Here is a 22,940-nt window from a genome sequence, read left to right as displayed (position 1 = left end):
GGGCCGGGGGGAGGGCCATAGTGTGAGGGAGCCATCACAGAGCCACGAGGCGGACGGCGACCTGACGCTGCGTGCGGTCGGCGGAGCGGGGAGCCCGGGGCTGCCCTCCCCCCGGCCCCCATGCACTCAGGACGCACCTGCTCTCAGGCTGGTGCAAGGAATAGATAGTATGCATGGGAAGGACACGGCGTGACACACGGCGAACAACAGTTTGCTCTAACGTAAAAGCTTTTAACATGTTGTGTGTTCAAAATGGGAATAAAATGTTTTGGTGAAATTCTTTTAATTTCAAAAAATAAAATAAAATTATAAGAAAATAAATGTTTTTAATTTTTTGTATTTGTGTGTGTGTGTGTGTGTGTGTGTGTGTATATGGATGCCTACTTATGTATTATAGGTGCTATGTGTGTATATCTGTATTTCTATATATGTATAAGTACATATATATATATAAAGATAGCAAGTTTGTATAAATGACATAATACTGTTAGGTGTTTCAGTTTTTAAATCTGGCTCCTCACCCCCAACACTAGTCATCACAGTACATCAGATCGAAAGGTGGGACAAGCAGACATGCCCCGCGACCACGGACGCACCTTACTTCGAGGGTTCGAGGTATTCATGACGCTCCGGAGTTCTCTGCCCGTGTAAAGAACAACACCCACCACAGTTCCTAAACCAAGAAAGCACAACACAGAGAACTGTGAGTACAGACCAGCAGGTTTCAAGCCCGCACCGCCTGACAGAACGGCTTCTCAGTCCCACCCCCGCACCGGGAGAACGTCCGCGTGTTCACGCCGGGCCAACCCACGACATGTGGCCACACTGACCTGTAAGGTAGCGGCCAGCCATGTGCGGCAACTTAAATTCAATTAAAATGAAATCAAATACAGCTCCCCATTTTCACTGGCCACACTGCAAGTGTTCAATGGCCGCACAGGCCTAGTTAGTTGTGCCCAGAACACTGTTATCCCCATCAACTGTTATGGAAACTTACGGACATGCCACCCTTCTCCCTACAGCGCATTCTTGCCGCTGAGCCTGATGCCGCTCAGATCCTGTGTCTGACTAGCATGTGTGTGGGTGCCTGTCCAGGAGACAATTCTTTCCTGAGAACGCCCCCACCCACGCCCTGGCACAATACAGCCTGGTGACTGATGAAAGAAATGCAAAACAAACCATTTTTATCCCTGTCATAGCAAAGAAAATTCCAAAGACTGAGATGCAGTGTCAGCCAAGAGGTGGGGGGATAGACCCTGTCGTACACACTGTTGGCGGGAGTATAAACTAGAACCACCTATTTTGGGGGGGAAATTGACAATAATCTATCAGAAATGTACCTTTATTTCCCTTTTCCCCGTGTGCGAGGAAGGAAGACAATCAGAAGCAAGAAACACGGTAACCGTGGGAGTGCTAGGGGCCATGGTGGGCACAAGCAGAAGAGACGAGGTGGGAGAGGAGGCCCGGGAAGCGGGGCAGGCTGCGGGGTGTCGGAGGAGCTGTCTCTGGTTGAGGACGTCTGAGCTGAAACTCTAAACACGCGGAGGAGCCGTCCCTGCCAGGCTCTTGGGGCAGACCCCACGAGTACCAGCAATCTAGTCTCTGCTGGAAAACGCAAGCACCTCACCTCCTCTCCTCCGAGCAGCTCTGGCAGAGGAAGATACAAAACCCCCAGGCACACAAGCCCCGTCTCGGTCGCCCCGATGAAGGGCTGGGTCTGTGTGTCCTGGACAAAGAGCCCCGGGAGGAGGCACGAAGTCCCTGGAGTTGAATGTTTAACGCACCCGGCAGATAGCCGGCCAGGGAGCTCGCTGGTCGCTCGCAGGCCAGGGCGGCTCCGCTCGAGGCACCCAGGCCCATGGCCACAGCAGGTGGTGGGATGCGGGAGCCGAGCCGTGACTAAACTCACTTGCTGCATTCTTGGTCTCAGTGCCCACCGATGCCCATGGTTCGAGAGGCCTCCCAGGAAATTCACAACTCTCTCCTGTCTCCTACCTCTTCTGAACCTGTGTTTCAAATGAGGGCTCCCAAAGGGAGGGTCGCCCCACTGGCACCAGCCCACCTCAACGCCTTTAACGCTGCTGACAACGGCCTTCTCCCCAACGTCTCCCTGTGCTCAAAACCAAAACTGTCACCAGGAGATGGGAACCCGGCCTCACCCCGCAGAGAAAGCACAGGCTGGCTGCCTGCAGGGGGTGAGGGGCGAGGTGCGAGGTGCGCTGGTTTGGTCTGCGCAGCACTTTAAAGGTGCTGGATGCATTGGGAACTTTTAAAGTCAGTGGCTTTCATTAAAACAGTTGAGATTTCCAGCTTCTCCTGGAAAACTGGGAGATCTGGTGGTGCTGGGTCCACGCTCCTCGTGTGACCCCAGCCTCTCCAGCCCAGCCCTCTGACCCCCGCCCGCCTCCTGTGCTGTCGCTGCTGCCCCTCCTCGCTCTGTTGTCCTTGTCCCTCTCGCCCTCTGCAGCCTGCAGACCACGGGCTCCTCTCCGGCCTGCCAGCCGGCCCCCAGCCGGTTCCTCCATGGAGCCAGGCCATCATGGTTGGCGTTTCGTGAAGTTCTTCCCAATTCCGCACAAGACGGTGGTCCCGGGGTCAGACCTCACGGTGACCCTGCCATCCCTGGCTGGCAACAAGAGAAATGCTGAATCCCGGAGAGCAAGCGTTCAGAAATATTTCAGGCGATTAGACTGCTGTGACGCCCGATCGTGCAGTCACAGGACAAGCCCCAGTGAACAGGGGACAGATCGGCCGGGCATTAGCAAACTCATATCACAAGGTACCCGTGGCATCATTGGCACACTGCTCACACACAGCAGGGCACTGATCCATCTGCTGCAGATTTAGGTAGAAGGGTTAGGGAAACCCAACCAACTGGCCCCTCATCATTGACGGTCTCAGAAGAACTGGGCGAGAACACCTGGGCTCTGTCACATCCAGGCCACCTTTTCGACAAAGCCTCCCCACCCCACTTCCCTACCACTGCCCTGGTGACTCCTCATCCTAGCAGCATGGCGCTGGGTTGCCATAGCAACTGCATCCTCTACAGATTGGTGCTGGACCTCCAGCACCTACCCTGGCAAGCTTTATCATAGTTTACACTTTCAACTAATAAGAGCACAGTGACCAAGACACAAGAGTTAGATTCAAAAGGGAACACAGATGCAAAATGTCCTATAATTAAGATTATTCTTGGTGGCCGTTTCTTGAGTTGAGCACCAGAAGGAAATGGCTTGCGTTTAATTCCATGTTTACATTAGAATCAGACTGCAGTGAGAAGCCGGGGAAACTGAGGCCAGCTACAGAAATGCTACATGCCCAGCTCTGCAGACTCACTCCAAAACATACACCGGCTGGAGCAGATGGCGGGAAATGCCGGTGGATCACTGGAGTCCTGCTCTCTTGCCTCCCACATCACCAAGCACAAGGAGATTAATTCAAACGAGCGGGAAAAAATGCATGTTTTAACTCCACAATGTATCTCCCATGACCTGTTTCAAAATCCTTTCCTCATCTTCAAGATCCCACTCGCCTCCTGCCAGGCGATGACCACTCCAAGGCTGTGTGACCTTAGGCAAGTTGCTTAACCTCTCTGAGTGTCCACTCTGCATCCCATTGAATGCTCTCATTTAATGTTGTGAGACCAAAACAAGAGAATGGCAACAAAGCGCTCTATAAATAAATAAAAAGTGCCTGATAAATTAAGATGATGGTTCAGTTCCAACAAAAAGGCCAACAAGCCTCTTCCACTACACTCCCTCCACCTCAGAATTCTTTGCATCTGCACCTCAGTCACTTGCCTTTTTACTGGTTTCAGAGGAAATTCATAGAACTCTCCCATTTCCTCCCTCTCCTCTTTAGTGCACATGAAACTTTTAGCAAACTGTGAACCCCAGGAGAGCAGAGACCAGGATTTTCTGGCACGCGGCGTAGCACCGGGACCTAGCAATGGAGACTGGCATCGTTCAATATAAACATTCGATTGGGGTTTGCTTCGCAGAAAGAAGGAAAGCAGGAAGGAAGGAAGGAAGGAGAGGAGAAAATCAGCAGAATGAAAACCAGACAGACAAACACACAGGTCCGTATTATTGAAATGTTATTAGCATTATCAAAACAAGGGCCGAACTAAACAAATCAAGGCCGTTAGAAGCCACGGTGTGGCTGGGCAGCGGCCATGCAGAATCTTAAGGACCGATGTCTCCCATCTGTAGCCCCCGGGGAACTGAGAGACTTCCAGGTTATGCCCCAACGCAGGCAGGCGGAAGGAAGGGAACGTGGCCAGAACTACAGGGAGAGCGCATCTCTGTCCACCTGCGTTTCGCGGTGCGTCTGTGGACGGTGACACCAGGCGGCCTGGGCTCTCACTTGTGCTGGTCATTCCCTTCCTTCGTCCTACAGTGTCTGGACTCTGTGCCTGTTGTACTGAGAGCCCCGAAGAGCCACCAAGCAGAAGCAAAAGGGTTGATGGGGGAGATGTCGCTGCTGGAAGGGAAGAAACGGGTCCCTCTGAGAGGAAAGGCAGAGGCTGCCAGCGGCGGAATTATGTTAACGATAGTCTATGTTATTCTGCGTTCTATGCTATATACTAATGGCAGCACAATGAGTTCTGCTTCTGGAGCAAAGTGTCTGGGGTCAAGTCCCAGCTCCCCATTTACCTGCTGTGTGACTTGGGGCCAGTTCCCTAACCTCACTGCGCCTCGGTTGCCTCATCCACAGAATGGGGACAATACTGGCACCTACCCTCACGGTACCTTCGGGAGGGCTGAGTGAAATGTGTGACTCACGTAAGGGCTTGTCACATTGCATGACAGGCAGGCGGAAACCCACTGATATCAACCAGGGCTGCTGCCGACTGCTCAACCCCTGGGACCCCTTCTGGTCGGCCGCACCCCAGCGCTGCGCACTGAAGGGCACCCCTTCCCAGGCCACCTTGATGTCTTCAGTATTGAGGCTCCCGCTTGGGTCCATGGCCCTTTTCAGCGCACGGAGCCCCTTGTAACAGCAGGAGCGGCCCGGCAGCGCTCACAGGCACGACCCGCAGCTGGCTTCCAGGCTCACCCAATCTCTGGGACAGATTAGAACGTCAATCTGCAGAGGCAATTAAGGGCCCTTCCCGGGGTGGACGCTGCAGAGAAGTCCGCGGGCCAGAGCGGCTTCTCCTCGCGACGTCTCTAAGTGTCGGAGGGGCAATTAGATGTCGGCCGGATTCCCTGGAGGTGCCGGAACAAGTGGAAAACACCGTTTGACCGACCACTAATTGTCCCGACTGACAGATGATTATTCTAATTGCACGGGAGGATTTTCTTCCCCTTTCAAATTGCTACCACGTTCCCTGGAAAGGGCGTCTCACCTGACGCGATGACGGTGCCGGCCCAGAGCGCGTTCTCGATGCTCAAGCTCTCGCTGATGGGAGGGTCGCTGTCCTCCTGGAAGAAGCAAACACACCCATTCATCGCGCCAGGTTCTGAACCACACACACAAGCTGCCTCTACCCTGTTCTTCTCCAGACAGGCAGGGAAGGGCGGTGGGCCCCAGTTAGACGCCCAGGCCGGGGAGGGGGCCGAGTGCCCCGACTGCTGTCCCCGTGGAAACACTGAAAACCCGGCTTGTGATTTAAGAAGGACAAGCCGCTAACACTGAAGATGTGTCTTAGAAGGTGAGAACTAAAATGCAGACGCGGATCAAGCAGGAACAGTCTTGTGCCTTAAAGAAAGGCAACACAAACCACTCACTGTGCGTTCTATCAATCTCTTGTCTCTGATTCCTGCAGTAACTTATATCCAAATTTCATTTCTACCCTGAATGGATGGGAAGTGGCTTTAAAAGTATAACAACGGTGGGCAGGGATTACAGAGGATGTAATTGTAGAAATTACAGAGGATGTGGGAGCATCTGAGGGAGACAGAAACTTGCATTGTTGTTAATGTAAATTGTAACAACACGTGACTCTAAATTGCCAGGTAATTCAAGCTGGGCAGAGGCTGAAGGAAGCCCCAGCTGTGCGGGACCTACTGAGACACAGCGTGTCAGCTTTCCAGGCGGGTCTTCCTAGGGGATCCCCCGCCGACCCCCCCCCCCGATAAAGCTCCTAGCTGATGAAGGCCCATGGATGCTTCTTGGCTGGTTCCACGGCAAATGCACACACAGGGCAGAGTCTCTATCAAGCTGAGCTTACTTACTCTAGTAAACGTTCCCACAAAATTGTGGATGTCGATATTCGGCTCTTCTGCGTAGATATACGATCGAATCTGAAGAAGATCCTGTTCAATGGAGGTAAGAACAAAGCCCATGTAGGATTAGGGAGATTTCAGGAGATGACCACTCTTTTTCCAAAACAACTGTATTTCCTGAACCGAGCAAACAGGCGCTTAACATGACGGGGCAAGTGGAAAAAAGAGGGAAAACCTCCCACTAAGCACATTTAGGAAGTGCTACGTGCAATAACCTAAGGCGTGGAGAGATGCTCCAGTGAAGACGCTGGTTCCCAAACTGTCTGATGGCACAGAGCCCCGCCCCCATGCTCTGGTTTGGGGGGCTTGTTCACGGCAATGAAAGTACCCGCTCCCTCAACAAATGGCTATTGGGCACCTGCCCTGTGCAGAGCCCTGGGAAGGGCAAAGGCAAAAAGGGGAACAAGAACATCTCACGCCCACTAGGATGTCAATGAATAAATAAATTAGTGCTGGGGAGGGTGTGGAGAGATCGGCAGCCTTGTGCGCTATTGATGGGACTGTCCAATGGTGCCACCATCGAAGTCAGTATGGCAGTTCCTCAAAAGGTTAAACACAGAATTGCTATTTGAGTAGCAACTCCATTTGGCTGGAAACTGAAAGCAAGGTCTCCAAGAGCTCTGTGTACACCCACGTTCGTAGTGGCGTTATTCCCAACAGCCAAAAGGCGGAAGCAGCCCTAGGGACCATGGACGGCTGGACGGATACACGAGACGCAGTCTGCCCGTGCCATGGAGCGTTAGTCGGCCGGCAAAAGGAAGGGCATTCTGGCACAGGCTGCCACATGAGGGACCCCTGAGGACATGATGCTAAGGGAAGTAAGGCAGCCACAGAAAGACATACACCACATGGTTCCATGCGTATGAGGTCCCCAGAGGGTCAAAGGCATAGAGACAGAAAGTGGGAGGGTGGAGGCCAGAGTCTGGGGGAGGGGCGTGGAGGGGTTCAGTGGGGGCCGAGTCTCAGCTTTGGAAGATAAAGGGTTCTGGGGATGGGTGGTGGAGAAGGTTGCACAATAATGTGAATGTATGTAACACCACTGCACTACCCACTTAAACATACAGTAAGATGGGCTGGCTTGTGTGGCTCAGGGGGTTGCGTGCCCACCTGCAAACCAAAAGGTCACAGGTTCGATTCCCAGTCAGGGAACGTGCCTGGGTTGTAGGCCAGGACCCCAGCTGGAGGCGCGCCCAGTCAATGTATCTTTGTCCCTCTTCTTCTTGTCCTCCCTCCCTTCCTGTTTCTCTAAAAAATAAAGTCTTTTTCAAAATGATAAGATCGTAAATACTATGCTATGTGTATTTTACCACAGTTTTTTAAATTGGGGAAAAAAACGAATCAGGTGGTCAGGCAAGTTTGGGCCCCAAAACCCTTTAGAAACAATGGTTGGGGCGGGGAGGCCCGGGCTACCCCTCAGGCAGGGCCGGCGCTTTCTGCTCACTACCTGGGAGTCCTCGCGTGCAGACGTGTTTACACTGTGGCCTCTCAGGTCTCATGAGAAAAGGTCCAGAGACACATTTAAAGTAAAGCATGGGGGGAGGTGCAGAGTAATTAATACAGAATGATCCCACCTTTGTACAGCCCCACTCCCCAGCAAGTCCATGGCTGTCCCTTTGTGAGGGAGCTTGCTGGGCAAGACCTGGAGAGACCACCGCTGACTTCACACGGTGCCCGGGGAGCAGAGGTAAGGGTGGGGGCAGGCAGGACTGCACCAGTGCTTTCGCACAACTTGATTTTTTTTTTTTTAAAGAAACAGGAAGGCACTCACGTATTTCTTAGGAAATCTTTTTATGCAATCTGTTCATCTACCACCTGTGTTAAAATGCTGCTCCCCACTCGGGCCCCTTTGGCCACAAAGGCTGAGTTCCCAGACAACAGCGGGTTCTCTGGACCCCACCCAGGCTGGGGCCAGACAAGGGGTCGCAGGGCACTTATGGACTGGGTGACACACGGAGACACGCACTTCTCGGCGGCAGGTTCTAGGCTACCCTTTCGAAGGGAGTCCTTCAAATCACTTTGAGGATCAGAAACCTTTCTTTGGAGGAATCTTACCAGAAAGTAGAACATGTCACCCCGATAAAATCAGAATCCCTTATTAGACAAGCCCCATCTAAGAGGCACAACAGTGCCTTCTACAGAATCCCAGGAGCGCCGGACCACAGTGAGAAACTCGCTGCTCTAGAATTCCTGCTTTAAAGCGTAGCAATAATAACTTGTTATTGGCAATGGAAAGTCATTAGCACCACGGCCACGCCTATTGTTACACTAACTCCACGGAGACACAGAACTTTCCCCTGCCCACTCCTTCCTTCCAGGAGGAGGAAAGGAACGGCATCCACCAGTGTGACCGCGAGCCCAAGAAAAGCTTACGTGTTCTGCTTAATCCTTGCAGACCGGTCAGGGGGCACACGCTGGTCTCTGAGCATTCAAATTACATTGTGATTTTGTAACCTAGTCCGCAGGCCACATCCAGCCCACGTGGCCTGTGTTCGAACCTACAGCTTGGCTCTCTTCTCCCTCCCTCCCTCTACAATTGTGGTGTGACACAGGGCTGGTGAGGAACTGCGGGGACCTGGGGAGCTCTGAGCGCCTGTTGGTTCCGGCTACTTTTACCATCCCCTTAGAGAGGGCCTGTGTGCTGTTCCACACACTGTTCCACACTGGCTATATGCTGTTCCATGCCCTCTTTTATGCTGTTCCATGCACTGTTCTACATGCTGTTCCACGCACTGTTTTAAATGCTCTTCCACACCCTGGGTGTTAAGCAGTGAACATACTGGGCAGAACCCGGCCCTCCCAGATATTGCCCTGAAGGGAGTGGAGTGGGAATGCAGGGAGAGGGTGGTCAGAAAAAGCCTCTCAGATAAGAAGACCTGTGACCAAGACCTAAGGATGTGACGGAGATGCCCGGCCGGCAGAAAATACGGTGGTGTGGCTGTTCCCAGCGGAGGGCAAAGGCTGGGAGGCAGAAGCGCGCCGGACGGAGGGCCCAGCGCGGCTGCAGCCAGGGGAAGAGGGGGGAGGCCAGAAGCGGAGGTCGGGGCCTCAGCACGGGCACAGATCACACGGGGTTTAAGCACGACAGGAGGTGGGACAGACGCCCAGGAAGCTGCATAGCCTTCAGCGGTTCTGAGCAGAGGAACGACAGGCTTTGGCTTATTTTTACTTTTACACCAAGTACCCAGTCAAGGCTAAGATTCTGAGCGCTTCCCTCGGAAGAGCTCCATCCTGCACGCCAACTCCACGCTCTGCATGGCCGCGGTACTTGGAGCCAAGTGGCGCTCAAGGCTCCCCAGGACCCCCAAACACCCCAGCAGCCCCAGCCTGCCTCGCACATCCCATGTCCGGCCCCAGAGGGCATCTGAGTTTGAGAGCCCGGCCATGACCGTGGCCAGTCCGCACCCCTGCAGGGAAAGCTACTCACAGCGGCTGTGGGGAGCCTCTGCGTGCAGGCCACCGGAAGCCGCAGCTTCCAGTCTGTCTCCCCGTCCAGCTGATCCGTCCGCAGAAAGCAAGACCCTGTGAAAGGAAGTTGGGGGCCATCTATTTGCTGGCAGTTCAAGAAGCCTTCCCTGGCGGCTCTGGGCAGCCCCTGCTCTGGGGCCTTGTAAAAACAGCCAACACACGGCCAACCACCAAACGGGAAAGTAAACATGTACCCGGCTTCCCACTCCCCCGCTGAGCTCTACGGTCAGAAAGATCTGGATTCGAATCCTCGCTCTCCTACTTGGGCAAGCCTGGGCAAGCTTCCGGACCTTGCTAAGCCTCAGTGAATCCTCTCTGTAAAATGGGGAGACACGCAGACCTCACAAGCTTGCTGTTAGAATTCAGTAGGTGACAAGACCCACAGCCGGGTGGCTGCCATGGGCCAACCAGCATTCGAGTCCGTGCCGGGCAGGGGTGAGGAGCCCCTTCTCAGGAACCCAACCTCCTGGGTTCAAGTCTGGGCTCCGCCACTTACTACTAGCTGCACACCCTTGCTGAGCCTGCTGCCTCGAGTGCAAAAATGGGGCTCACAGCACCGACCTCACGCTGTGAGAACTAAAGAGATGGTCCACGCGACCTGGAGGGCACTGTACAGTCTGCGACTATCACCGGCGTACATGTCGCAGGGGCGCATGTCTGCGTCTGACGGACAAGTCCGAGCCGCCGGTCAGCGGCACGTGTCCTCAGGGGATGTCCTGACCTCGCCGCGCGCTGCGGTTAGGACTTCTGAGAGCTTTTCAGGAAGAACACTGCTAATCTTTGGGGGGAATTTTTTTTTTTTTTTTTTTTGGAAGGGAGAGAACTTCAGGGACCCTAATCCACAACACTCCATTTTCATGGACCAAGACACAAGAACCAATTAGAGGACAGGGCTGCAACTTTTAAAAGACTGCTTTCATCTACTGCCTTCCACCTCCCCCCTCTCCGCACCACTTCATGAATTATTAGTATAACATTTCATCCATACTTTTATTCAATTTGTAATAAAATAGGCTGCAGTAACCTCAAAGGAATATAAATGTGCACTTTTTTCAGGGGTTCAAAGATCTCTGATTGTGCCTGATAGGCAAGAGAAAAACTGCCTTGTTTCCTCAGCGCGGCTTAAATAACAAAAAATAAAAAGGAAAGGGGATGTGAGCCCACCGATGGGGTGGGCAGGCCGTGGTGGTGGCAGCCGCCCGGTGGGGGGAGGGGACCTGCAGGGAGAAGGGGCTTGTGAAGATGTGAGCAGAGCTCAAGCTCCCACGGGCTGGGATGGTCAACAAACTGACGGGCCAGGGCGGGCACGGCCCCACCACCGGTGACTCCCAGGCTCCAAGGGCCGCCGACGGCTCTGCCCCGTTCCTCTGCTGCCCCATCCCGTCGCACGCCTCCTGGTACCGTTGCAGAGGACGGAGGCTTTCGGGGTGCTTCCCTCGGTCAGGCGCACTGCCCCCGCCTGCCAGCTCCTGCTGCAGGGCGGAACGCAGCCCAGGGAGGCAAAGAGGCAAAGCCGGGCCCCTGTGTGTGTGTGACTTCACCAGCTGGGACTCGGCAGGGGACCCACTCACTGTACCTTTGATAGGCTCCAAATCTACTGACCTGCGAGCACGGAAAACGTTTTTTGTTTTTTTTTTATTTTGGAAGACTGCTCTATTAAAAGGGCTGTTTGGATTCGCCTCCGTGGCTCCAAAATGATCATCTACTTCTGTTACATTTTCAAATGATTATTTTGCCAAATTACCACTGAAAGGTTAATGGTTATTTTCAAAATTGATCCCAGATGTTTACCGTTTTTTTCTGATGTCCTCAGGAAGATCATGTCCGCGGGCACCCGCTGGTTCTGCGTTAAGAAAAGAAAGGCTGTTACTGTGAATACCCACGTGGGGGTTTTGTGCCCTGGCCCCCCAGCCCCTTTGTGGGGGAGGGCGCCAAAGCCCACAGCCTCTTTGCAGAGTCTGCCTTTGTCAAAGACAGTTTGGGGGGTTTATTTTGTTTTGAATCTGAAAAAAGTCTTGCATGCTGCCGTTCCGTTTCTAATCCCCTATTGAAATCTTATCTTGGAAAGAGAGCTTCTAGTTTTGCGGCGAATGCAACCAGTACCTCCCAAAATTCCAGCCAGAGGACCCCGGGCCCTACGCCGGCTCCCCTCGCTGGCTTCGGTCCAGGCCGTCTGCTCAAACGAAAGACACACACACCCTGCGCATGCTCCTGCTTCTCCCAATTTTCCGGCTGGATGTTTGGCTTCCCATGGGATTTGAATACGGGAGTCAAGTCACGGGAAGCAACAGAAGCCATTTTAAAAGAGAGAGAGAGAGAGAGAGAGAGAGAGAGAGGGAGGAGAGAGAGAGAGAAGCCCAGAGCAGCCTGCATTTAATTGTGAACAGAAAGAAGTATGTGAAAACACAAGGGTGTGTGTTGTTCTTCCGCACTGCCACCCAGAAGAGCTTCGCTTTGCCACAAATCAACTTTGAGTTCTTGGATTTAATCCTTTTAAAATAGCATAGTTCACTTCCTACAGAAACTGGTGGAGACACAGTCTTTTTCTAATCAAATATTATTCCAACACTTTGCAGGACCACCCCCAAAATTCAATTCCTTCCAACTATACGCAGTAAAAAGAGATGTAAGTTTGCGGAAGCAACGCACCAATTAGCAGTGCTATTTTTAAAGATGCATTTTTTGGCCTTTTTACTGTTCTCACATTAACCCCTCCTCCCCATCAAAATGATTTTAAAAAGCACGATGTTTAAGTCAAAAAAATGCAAGCTAAAATTGCTCCAAAGATAAAATGACAAACATTTTTACGTGCTCACGTAGTTAACAGACTTCTAGGAAAGACTTTATATGTTAAGTTAAAAAAGCATCCCGCAACAACACAACAAACACATCAAACAGGAAATCAAAACTTGTGTTTGTCAGCCGGATTCCTGGCTAACGAGCACACATAAACTTCAAGAAATATTTTGTGCATGCGTCTCATGGGAAAGACACTTCTCTCCCCAGGCGGAGCTGCTGAATAGAAGTGCAAGCAGCACGCAGTCCGTGTATCAGAGCCACAAATGACATGTTAGGACCCGTGACGGGGGGGGGGGGGCAGGGACTTGTCATTTGCACACACGCAGCAGTGAGACCCCCCTCACCTTTTCAACGATGATAAGATCTCCGACTTGGATGTTGGCACTCTTCACCTTCATGGTCCCTGCAAGGAAACAGGTCCAAAACACTTCATATCTGAATTCATTTCCATTCCGCCAGTCTTTCTACCGTGTCTGCCAGCCTTCAAAGTCCATGCAGAGCGCCAGATGTGTGCCCCACCCCCACACCATCACCTCCTGCGCCGCTGAGACAAGGTGCACCTGTGGCAGACGGCCCCAGGCCCTCACCCCAGCTTCCCCCAACCCTGACAGACCTCCAGGGGTGCTCACCCCCTTCCAGTGAGACCTTCTGTCTTAACGGTGCCTTGGAAACTCCAAGTCCACACCGTATGAGATTTATTCAGCCACACACACACATACACACACAAACAGAGAAATGGGGAAGAAAATTAAGGAGTTAGCTCCATGGACAGAAGGGCAATTCCTAATTTTCAATACCACCAAAAAGAAAAAAAGCTAATCCAAAATGGCCGATTTTTTTTTTTTAACTTATATTAGTATTTATTTTATGCTGCATTTACTCCCAGGCCATAAGGTTCTTCATTTTCTTCTGGGATATCTTTTTCTTCTGTGCAACCTCCCCTTCTGGGTTAGGACAATCTGCTTTTTTCAGGAAGGACCCGCTCCATGTGGCAGCGAGAACTGACATACGAGTGAAGCTGCCCACGGGCTCTGTCCTGTGCCGCATCTGGGGAGCTTTGTTCTCCCGGACATGCTCCACGATCTGAGACTCTACCTCTAAACCCTTCTGTTCAGCACTGCTCTCTGCGTTTTTCAGCACGTGCAGCAAAAATTCAGCACTTGTTTGGAGCTGCTGACCCTGTGTCCAGCCTCACTGCTTGGCCTGGGCGCGCCTACCAACTCCACCGTTGTGGCTAACAACAGAATGGCACACACTTGCTTCTGTAAAGTGACGTCCTTCAGGTGCTTGGTGGTTTTTCGAATATGCACATCCTTTATGGCTGGGCTGTTTCGCAGGTGTTCTTAGAGTGAACACAAAGATCCAAACCTCTTGATTTGCATGATTTTGTGGGTCAAGAGAATAATGAACCATTTTCCGAGGTCACCTCCGGCCATTTTTGGGAAGAACTGATTTTTTAAAAATATTTGCAGCGGCTCTATAGTTTGGTTTATACAATTATGAACAGATTGCTTTTGCTGGATGTCTGTCTGGACAGAAAATAACAGCTCACATTAAGCGCTAAGCCTGTGCTCAGCACCAGCAAAACATGGATGTGCGGACGGCTTTGTTCACTCCCCATCGGAAGAAAGTACAGTTGTCTCGTCTTCAGATGAGGACAGGCTCAGAGATGGCCTCTCAGTCTCACAGTTACAACAGGTCGGCCCCCTGCATTCAAGTCCAGACCTGGCTCCAGAGGAAGGAATAAAGAACAGGAAGTTCAGTTCAACTCAAAGAACGTGCATTGAGTGCTGTAGCCTTGGAATTCGGTGACGGCAGTCTCAGGCAGGAGCCGACACACTTTGCTATAAGGGGCCCAAATGACAAACAGCTTGGGTTTTACAGGCCAAGACAATGTCAGCGATTCTCCAAACCAGTGTCTCCCTGCTAATGAAGAATAGTCTTTGGTTCCTCTATATTTTATATTTTAAAATGTAAAAGCCATCCTCAGCTCCCAGGCCACATAAAAAAGTGAAAAGATGGTGGGCTGACTCTGGCCCACCAGCTGCAGTGTGCAAACCCGGGAGCTGGTGACAGAGACGGCCAGACAGATGCTGTTCATGCCAAACAGTGTGTGAAATGATGGGCGTGAGCCCAGGGTGCGAGGGGAGCAGAAAGGAAGGAAAGCTTCCCCTTCGGAGAAGGACCTATAACAGTGCCCCGATTATTCGTGCAGCATGCATGCATCATGCGCCGAATGCCTGCTGTGTGCCAGGCCTGGCCTACAGGCGGGGGCCCCAGAACTCATCTTCGCGTGGAGGCAAGAATCAAATGAGTGAATGGGTGGCGTCCAGGGAGGTGGCAAGACATGATCGATGGGAGAGGTGAGGCCAGAATGAACCAGATGAAGGAGGCTGGCTACCAGGAATGGAAGAAAGGCAGGCATGGAGGTGAGAAAGCAGGTGAGAAGTACAGGCAGGTGCGTGGCTGCAGGCTGGAACACCTTAGGCAAGACTGAGAACACTGCGTGAAGTCAGGGAACAGAGAGAGGTGAAGGTGGGATCGGCTGGCCAGCGCCAGGCGACCGGCACCATATGCTGGTGATGGGTCAAATGCTTGCACAAGGGAGCAACGCCATAAAACACCTATGTTATTGGCGTCTTATAGTAAGCCCATTTAACGCACATTCGGCCAAGGCAGAGAAGAAACAGTAATAGGGACTCATTCATTCAACAAATACCCAACATTAACCATGAAGAGTTCGAGCTTGTTTCTTCAGCCCTAAAAAGAACTTAAAAGCACTAATGAAATAACCTGAAGTGCACAACTCTGGATTTTTCCATTTTTCGCACTTTTCACATAACACCATGTTTCTTTTTAGTAATTCAGCACCACCGATATTTTTTCAAAGCATTCCAGTATTTCTGATGAAGCAGCTATAATAGGTTGCACTTGGGTTTGATTTTCACTAATTTTTGTACTTAATTAAATTTCATCATAACAAGTAGAACCGGCACTAACAGAACTGTCCACGAACACTACTGAACACTGAACATGAACACGAAAAGAACTGTCCACGAACACTACTGGCCTCTAGAATGCACACGGCAGAGGGTGACTGGCTGGACCAACCCGTAGGCTCTCTCCAAGAATGAGTATCTCCTCCCACAAAGGGAGCATTTAATAGCGCCTGGTTCTCATAAAACACGGTGCCAGGATTCAGTCCAATGACCTGAGCCCTAACATGCGGGAGACCCACTAGGCTCAAGTGTTCGTTATCTCCTGGGCTTGGGTCAGTACCTTTACCGAGGGAATAAAGGGCATCCATTGATCCAAACTGGCAGATCACGAAAAACAGACGGAGAGAGGGCCCCATGGGCCGACTTCTTTTCCTGCCCGAACAATTCCCCTTGAACCACTAGGGGGCAACAGGACAACCAGGCACGGCCCGCGGCGTTTCCCCAGGAGCTCCTGGAAGCATTCCTGGGAGCGAGGCCGAGGCCGAGGCCGTAAACTCAGCAGGGCCCTCTGCGCCAACGAACTGTCCTTCCCTGGAGCTGGGCCCAACTTTCCCAAACATAAATTTACACGTTGTCTTCAGTTTTATGACTAAAATTTATGCTGGTGGCCTGACCCAAACCACTGCGCTTGGTGTTTGATCTGCAAGACCTAGTTACATCTTCTTTTACTATCTAACTGAAAGGGTGGCATGCGTTTGCTTATTATGAAACAATAATTGTGTGCACGTGCGCGCATGTGCGTGTTAGCGGGACACAGGACAAAATTGAAGGGTTATGCTGAAAGGTGTGAAGGCGATTCTCTCCAGGGATGGGTTTATCTTTTGGTCGGGCACAGGTACTTTCTAAATTCTTCACATGGATTTCTTTTCTGTAAACAAGCACGAGGTGCTTTTCTAATAAGGAAAAAATAATAACAAGTTGGCTCAAACGTTTCAGCGAGCAGGCTCCACTTCTTCCCTTCTTACAAGAGGGTCCTGATTTATGACGGGTTAATGGGAACTCGGCCTCTTTCTGTCCGTCTGCTCTGCCTCAAGAAAACCCCTTTCATCTGCTGTGTTTGTGGCCAGGCCAGCAGGCCTACCCGCTCACGGGCGCCCCTGCCCCGCAGCCACAGGCCCGGGCTCCCTCGCAGGAGGGGCGCCCGGAGCCACCGCCGCCAGGAGGTCACCGGTGTTTCTTCTTCAGCAAGGCTCCCTCACTGGCAGGTATTTTGGGGGGGCGGGGGGGTGAGGGGTGACCGTCGGCTTTCCAGCTTCAAAAAGGGAGGCCCTATTTGCTCCCACTCTACTGAGCTCGCACGCAGTCCCGTGCCTCATCGTCACTTTTTGGCAACGAAAACACGGGCAGTTCAGGGCTGTATGGGGGACCCGTGTTTAGCGGGCATCTCTATATGCGGGTGTCTCTATATGCGGGTGTTCTGAACGAGAAAAGACAAATAAAACCAAAGGACAAAACTGGAGGAAAAAATGGCAGATAGAGGAGAGAAGGAGAAGCAGATACTGGTACTTATATTCTAATGTTTACTGGGTTTTTTCCCAGCTCGGCTGAATAAAATGTCCCTATGCAGGGACTTGCAAGTTGGTGGGGAAAGCCCAGCTCAGGCGGGAGCAAGGGAAAGCGGGGAAAGGCCCGGGGCGGGGGGGGGGGGTGAAGAGCCGAGCATTCGGTGGCTCGGACTCACTCACAGAATGAAAAAAACGCTTCAGTTGTGGAAAGGACCCAGGACACATGATTTCTAACCCTAATTTAACCACCGTTTTGAGTTTTCTGCGATTGTTCTGGCAAAAACCAGGGAGGAACAAGATACAGATGCCCTCTGGTGGAGCTCCCGGTCTCCCTTGACAAAGAAACAGGAGACAGAAAAAGCAGCGCGTTGACAGGGACCACGGCGATGTCCCCGCAGCCTCTCCCGACAGCCTACTGAGAAGTTAGCAGACATACCTCCCAAGTTTCATTTCTTCCCTCACCAACCCCAGAGAGTCCTAAAACAGAAGGGCGACCCCTGTACTCCACACAGTCCCCCGCCAACCCTTGAGTAAAGCACTGACTGCCGTCATCTTACAATTCTTAGGGAATTCTGAACAAGGGGGTCCCACATGTTCATTTGCACTGGGCCCCGAGAATGACACAGCTGTCCCGAACAGATGCAGAAACTCCCAGGACCACCATCTTTGTAAAGCGCACAGCACAACCTGGCCGGGTTCTAAGACTGGAAGCCACAGAACTCTTTCTTCCCTGCCCCCCACCCCGAGCCCCCGTGGATCCCCTGTCTCCTTTGCACCCAGTAACACCCTTCCCCAGCCCCTAGGCACTGGGCGTTTTAAATACATTTGCAGAAACTCGGCAGAGGTTGGCGAAGGGATTTTCACAAAGGTTAAGTGGACAGTTCTCTGCCCGCTACATCCTCAATCATTAAACGCTCTCTATAAAATAAATTTATTCCTTTCAGCTTTCGCCACTTCCCCCAAGCCGCCTCTGAGCAGGGGGGTTTATAGCAGGGAACAAACTTTCAATTACGAGAGCTGTTTATTTCTGTAGAGATGGACCCCAAGCCTTTCATAAGCAAACCTATTGAGCCCAAACTATGCTTTTCATGGATGACAGCTTCAGAATAAGAGCAGTCTGTCTACACTGGGGGCTTAAACCAGATGTTTCCCTTGAGTGGAAACAAGCAAATGACAATTCAGTCAAAATGCAGACCAGCCTGCAAAAAAAAAAAAAAAAAGGAAAGAAAAAAGAAAAAAAAAATTAAATAAATTCTGGGCACTAGCATGTGCAGGCCTATTTTTTGACCCCGAACTGCGCGAGCTATGCTCTGTTTTCCTCTGTGCATGCAGGATACAGAGCGCTTTTGTAGATCTAAAGCAGCGATCTCCACGCGCTAACCCTGGTTAATGTTTGACTCTTTAACTCACACTCTAACCTGACTGTGACAGTGATGAGTTGTAAATTCTGCAGCACGTGTGCATTTCCTGGGGTCTGACATTAAAACGCCTCTGCAGACCCCGCCGAGGGCGTGGGGGCTGAAGGGGAAAATTTCATATTCCAAGAGAGTGGTCTGCATGCCCCAGAGCCTAAGGAAACAAGTGTTAATTTGGAAACAGGCAAAAGGGTTGAAAAGCATTACTGGAAATTCCGCGGCCCCTTCCCAGGGCTTTTGTTTAAAATAGTGGAAACTTAAAAAAGAAAAGCTGGAGTTTCGATGTGACAAGTTTATACCCAACAGAGGCTTTTAAAATAAATATATAAATGGTCCTCCTTACTTCTGGTGCTCGAGGATGATAAAACAGACCAACACCCCCAGCAGGGGGAAATGCCTTCTGGGAGAGATAACATTACAATTTGCACGTGAGAATTTTTTCCAGGGTTGTTTTTTTTTTTAATTACACAATAGATCAGTTCACCAATATCTGTAATAAAGTGAAATTGAGTACTTTGGAAGGAAAAAATAAACCTTAGGGATCTGAAAGAACAACTTTGCAGGTGTCAGAGAATGTATAAGAAAGCGTTTGGCCAGATCTGTTTTAAATAAGACTCCTGAAAGCAGAGGCTCTGAATCTTAACGAGGGAGCTCAGGAAGGGGAGTTCTTTGCTTACCAAACTGTATTTGCGATCCTTGGTAAAGCACTTCTGCTAAAATAATATAAAAAAGACCATCACTGTCATTCTCTCCTCTTAAGAATGCACAAAGCCTATCTTAAGTGTTCTGCCACGTCTGAACAGAGTTTATACTTCGAAAACCTAAGTGGTACTTGTGTTTATGAATACAGAGTTTTGATTTAGTTTATTAACTAGTAGCTAAACTACTCCCCACTAATGAACGCATCTTCCCTCCACTATCTTAACCCTCTGGAGAACTCCGACAAAACACAAAACCCCCAAAGAAACACACGTATGTCCTTTGACCTCAAAAGTTAGTCACATTACTTGCCATCCTAAACAATGGTCCAAAGTGGATTTTGAATTGAATAGAAAAGAGGTCACTCTCCAACGGAGGTGAGAGCCTTGAGATTATTCTGTAACTGGGGACTCTCTGCAAAGCACTGGGGAAGACGAAAGGTTATCTCTGTTTTTGACACCACATGTGGACTGAAAAGCTCAAGATCTTCCTTTTGCATAGACCTTTGGCTTATGACTTAATGGTTCATGGTGTACTCAGATGTCCCCAGCAGGAAAGACACATGGGTGATTGTGTTAATTATGCTTCTGTTTGCAGTTTCTTTCAAGGCTAATTAGCCGCTTGCTTCATTTAGCCCTTGATCACAAGTCAGGCCGGGAAAACATTCCTGGTATGAAGACCCTGGAATTCATCCTGTGAAAATGCAAATCCAGCTGCCCTCGCCACCTGTGATAGTCAAAGCAGACCCCTCTCCAGAATTAAACGTTCAGTTTGGGGAAGACAAGTATAAAGAGAAATCACTCATTACTCATTCTTCCTTCCTGACCCAATCCAAACCTTTCAATAACTAAACTAAGTTTGGCTGGGTCCGCTCCAACTTCAAGATCCTCTCTTCGTTGCCTTTGGGGTTTCCAGTGCCACTGAATGCTGTTAATTTGGGGAAACAGCTCTATAATTAGAGCCATAAAACTCATAAAGGTCTCGGAACCTCTCAAGTCTCTGATAATGCTGAGATGTGGATTTCCAGTAGGGGAAAGGGGAGGCTCACACTGAGCATCATCCTGAAATGGCTTTCAACAGTTTCGCCACCGTAGAATGAGAAAGCTGTATTGATAGGTTTCTCTGGACTCAGAGCCTGGCCAGGTAGCTCCCTTAGATGGAGTATCATCCCAATACCCCAAGGTGGTGGGTTTGATGCCCAGTCAGGGCACATATAGGAATCAACCAATGAATGCATGGATGGGGGGAGCAGATCTCTCTCCCCCCCTCTCTCCCTCCCTCCCCGCCCTACCCCCCTTCCTCTTTCTCTCCACAAATCAATAAATTAAAAATATTTTTTTTACTCTAAAAAGTCCTCCTGCAGCAGATGCACTAAGGCTGAACAGCACAGCGATCATTGAGATCGTCTATGGCAAAGCGCTGAGCTCAGCACCTGGCACAGGGGGGGCTAAGGCTTCCCATTCAGACAAGCCAGGGTCGCAGTCACTAACCAGCTACATCACCACTTTCCCTCTCTGAGCCCTGGTCCCCTGGAAGAGCTCCCCTGACAGGGCTGTTTAAAAATGACAGCCCAGGGCTCCTCCAGCCCCTGGCTGGCTTGTGGTAGGTAATCATCCTTCATTTTCTCTGCTTCCTGCTTGCCAATGGGGACCCCATCTTTTCAAACACCTTGTCCCCGCAGCGTGCCTTGTATACAGATTCCCAGATCACAAAGTCTCAGGTCCTCACTGGCCTACAGGGTCTTTCTTCCATCTCCCCAGGAGGGAGAGGCTCAGGAAAGGCCGCCTCATTGGGGAGAACGAGGTGGGGCTGCACCCTAGGGTCCCGTCCCCCGCACACCCGGCCGTCATGACCTGGGGCCTTCGGGGAACTCTGTATCAGGGCAGCTTCATGGGCGTGTCACCCCGGTGCCAAGTCCTGCTCTCTTCCGTCCTGGGAGACGCAGGATGAAGGCCACCTCTTCTGGGAAGACAGCAGCAGCTTCTCTCTGCTGGGTCCCTGTAGCCTCCCATAACCCCCGGCTAATACCTCTATTTATTCACCCACCAACACTAAAGGGACCCCTGCTGTGACCCGCACCAGCGGCACTGCCTCTCTCGAGCAGACAGCACATCGCAGGCACAGCCCTGCGCGCTGCCCACGCAGGAGTTACATTTAAGCAGCTCCCTTAGGTAGGTACCAGTGCAATTGTCCATAAATGGCAGGTGAGGGGATCTGCCCCCACGGCAGGGAGGAGGCAGGCGCAGGAGGCTCCCACCCAGACCAGGGATGCGGTGGTCCGGGAAGGGGCGTCCCTCCTGAGGGGCCCCCACTCACGCCCATAAAGTGTAATTACTAGTTAGGGTTTTAAAACTATCTGCTTACATGCCCGGGTACCTCACTGGACCACGAATTCCCGAAGCCCAGCCCCTTGTGCTTCCCTCTTTAAAACAGAAAACTACCACCCCCTGCCCAGTGTGGCTCAGTTGATTAGAGCATCGTTCTGGGAACCAAAGGGTCACAGGTTTGATTCCCAGTCAAGGCACATGCCTGGGTTGTGAGTTCGGTCCCAGGCCGGGGCACATGCAAGAGGCACTCGATCAGTGTTTCTCTGGCACACCCATGTCTCTTCTGTGTCTCTCCCTCCTGCCCCCCCTCTAAAAATCAATAAGCGTGTCCTTGGGTGAGGGGGGGAAAAAAACTGGAAAACCATCGTAGATTTGGGACAAAATGGAGTCTCAAATATTCTTAAAAGAATGAATAAAAAGTCATTCCTATGTATATGATTAATTACGTTAATAAACTACTTCAAAACCTTATTAGACATGACAATTAAATTAAAAATTAACCCAACTGGCCTGTTGTTTTAGATACACATTGAATGAAAAAAAATGATCTAAAATGTTGGAAGCAGCCTAAGATCTTTTCATATGTATATTCACCATTTGTGTATTTTTTTCTGTGAGTTTTCAGATACTTCAGGCCCTGCTACTATCCTGTTACTGTTTTACAGAAATTAAAAAATACATATATAATCTGGAAAAAAAAAGTCGGAAGGAGCTATTAAAGAAACAAAATAACTGTCAACTGTGTTTCCTCCCAGTGGGTTTTGAGGTCAGTTGTTCAAAATCAAATTCTTCTTTTTTTTTTTCTCCAAGTTTGAAATGTTTTCAATTTGATTAACCTAATGCCTCTAAAACTTTGGCAACACCCTGACAAAAATCTGTGCCTTTGACATTCATAAAACTACATTAACTCCTGCTAAAAATGCATGCCATGCCTCTCATTGGGAGGCATCAAACACAAATCAAGGGACAAGCTGAGAAGTAACCACCCTCAGGCTGGCCTGTCCTTTCCCAAAATGTCCATGTCATGAAAACGCAAACCCAGGAGCTGTGCCAGGCTGGAGGGCCAAGAAGAAAGGACAACGGAACGCAACTGGCAAACCTGGAGTGGTTCCTGGACCAGGGGAAAAAAACGCATCTAAAGGACATGTTAGGGACAAATGGCAAATTTTGAGTAAGGAGGCTAGATGAGACGAATAGAAACGCCCCAATGTTAAATCTCCTGATTTGGCTAATTGTCCTGTGTTATGTAAGAGAAGTGTCCCGTAGGAATTCAACACTGAAGCATTTAGGGGCAAAAAGGCATGATGTAGTCTGCATCTTAACTCTCTACTGGCTTGGACAGAGACTAAGAAAGCCAAAGTGTGAAAACATTAACCACCGAGGAAGCTGGCTGATAGGCACATGAGTTCTCTGCACGAGTTTTGCAACGCTTTTGTTAGAAATTATGACCCCCTAAAAATTCTTTTTAACCCTCTTAATACAAGTACTGTATTATGAATCA

The 22,940-nt window shown here is 50.6% G+C and overlaps 1 protein-coding gene across 2 annotated transcripts in view; it reads right to left on the bottom strand.

Moving 5' to 3' along the window:
• ATP9A (ATPase phospholipid transporting 9A (putative)) overlaps positions 1-22,940 on the bottom strand; it is a 108,314-nt gene that overhangs the window by 51,380 nt on the left and 33,994 nt on the right. For both annotated transcript variants that reach the window (XM_054573592.1, XM_054573593.1), the window contains exons 5-10: positions 12,839-12,897; positions 11,487-11,538; positions 9,655-9,749; positions 6,180-6,260; positions 5,351-5,426; positions 597-673 (exon numbers count right to left, since the gene is read on the bottom strand). In XM_054573592.1, coding sequence (XP_054429567.1) covers positions 597-673; positions 5,351-5,426; positions 6,180-6,260; positions 9,655-9,749; positions 11,487-11,538; positions 12,839-12,897 — 440 coding nt within the window. The remainder of the gene's footprint in view (positions 1-596; positions 674-5,350; positions 5,427-6,179; positions 6,261-9,654; positions 9,750-11,486; positions 11,539-12,838; positions 12,898-22,940) is intronic.

Source organism: Pteronotus mesoamericanus, unplaced genomic scaffold (genome assembly GCF_021234165.1).
Source record: "Pteronotus mesoamericanus isolate MK-2021 breed Mesoamerican mustached bat unplaced genomic scaffold, CSHL_Meso_final contig_25, whole genome shotgun sequence".
Taxonomy (NCBI): domain Eukaryota; kingdom Metazoa; phylum Chordata; class Mammalia; order Chiroptera; family Mormoopidae; genus Pteronotus; species Pteronotus mesoamericanus.
Note: the sequence above shows the minus strand (reverse complement) of the source record. Positions and strands in the feature narration are given on the sequence as shown.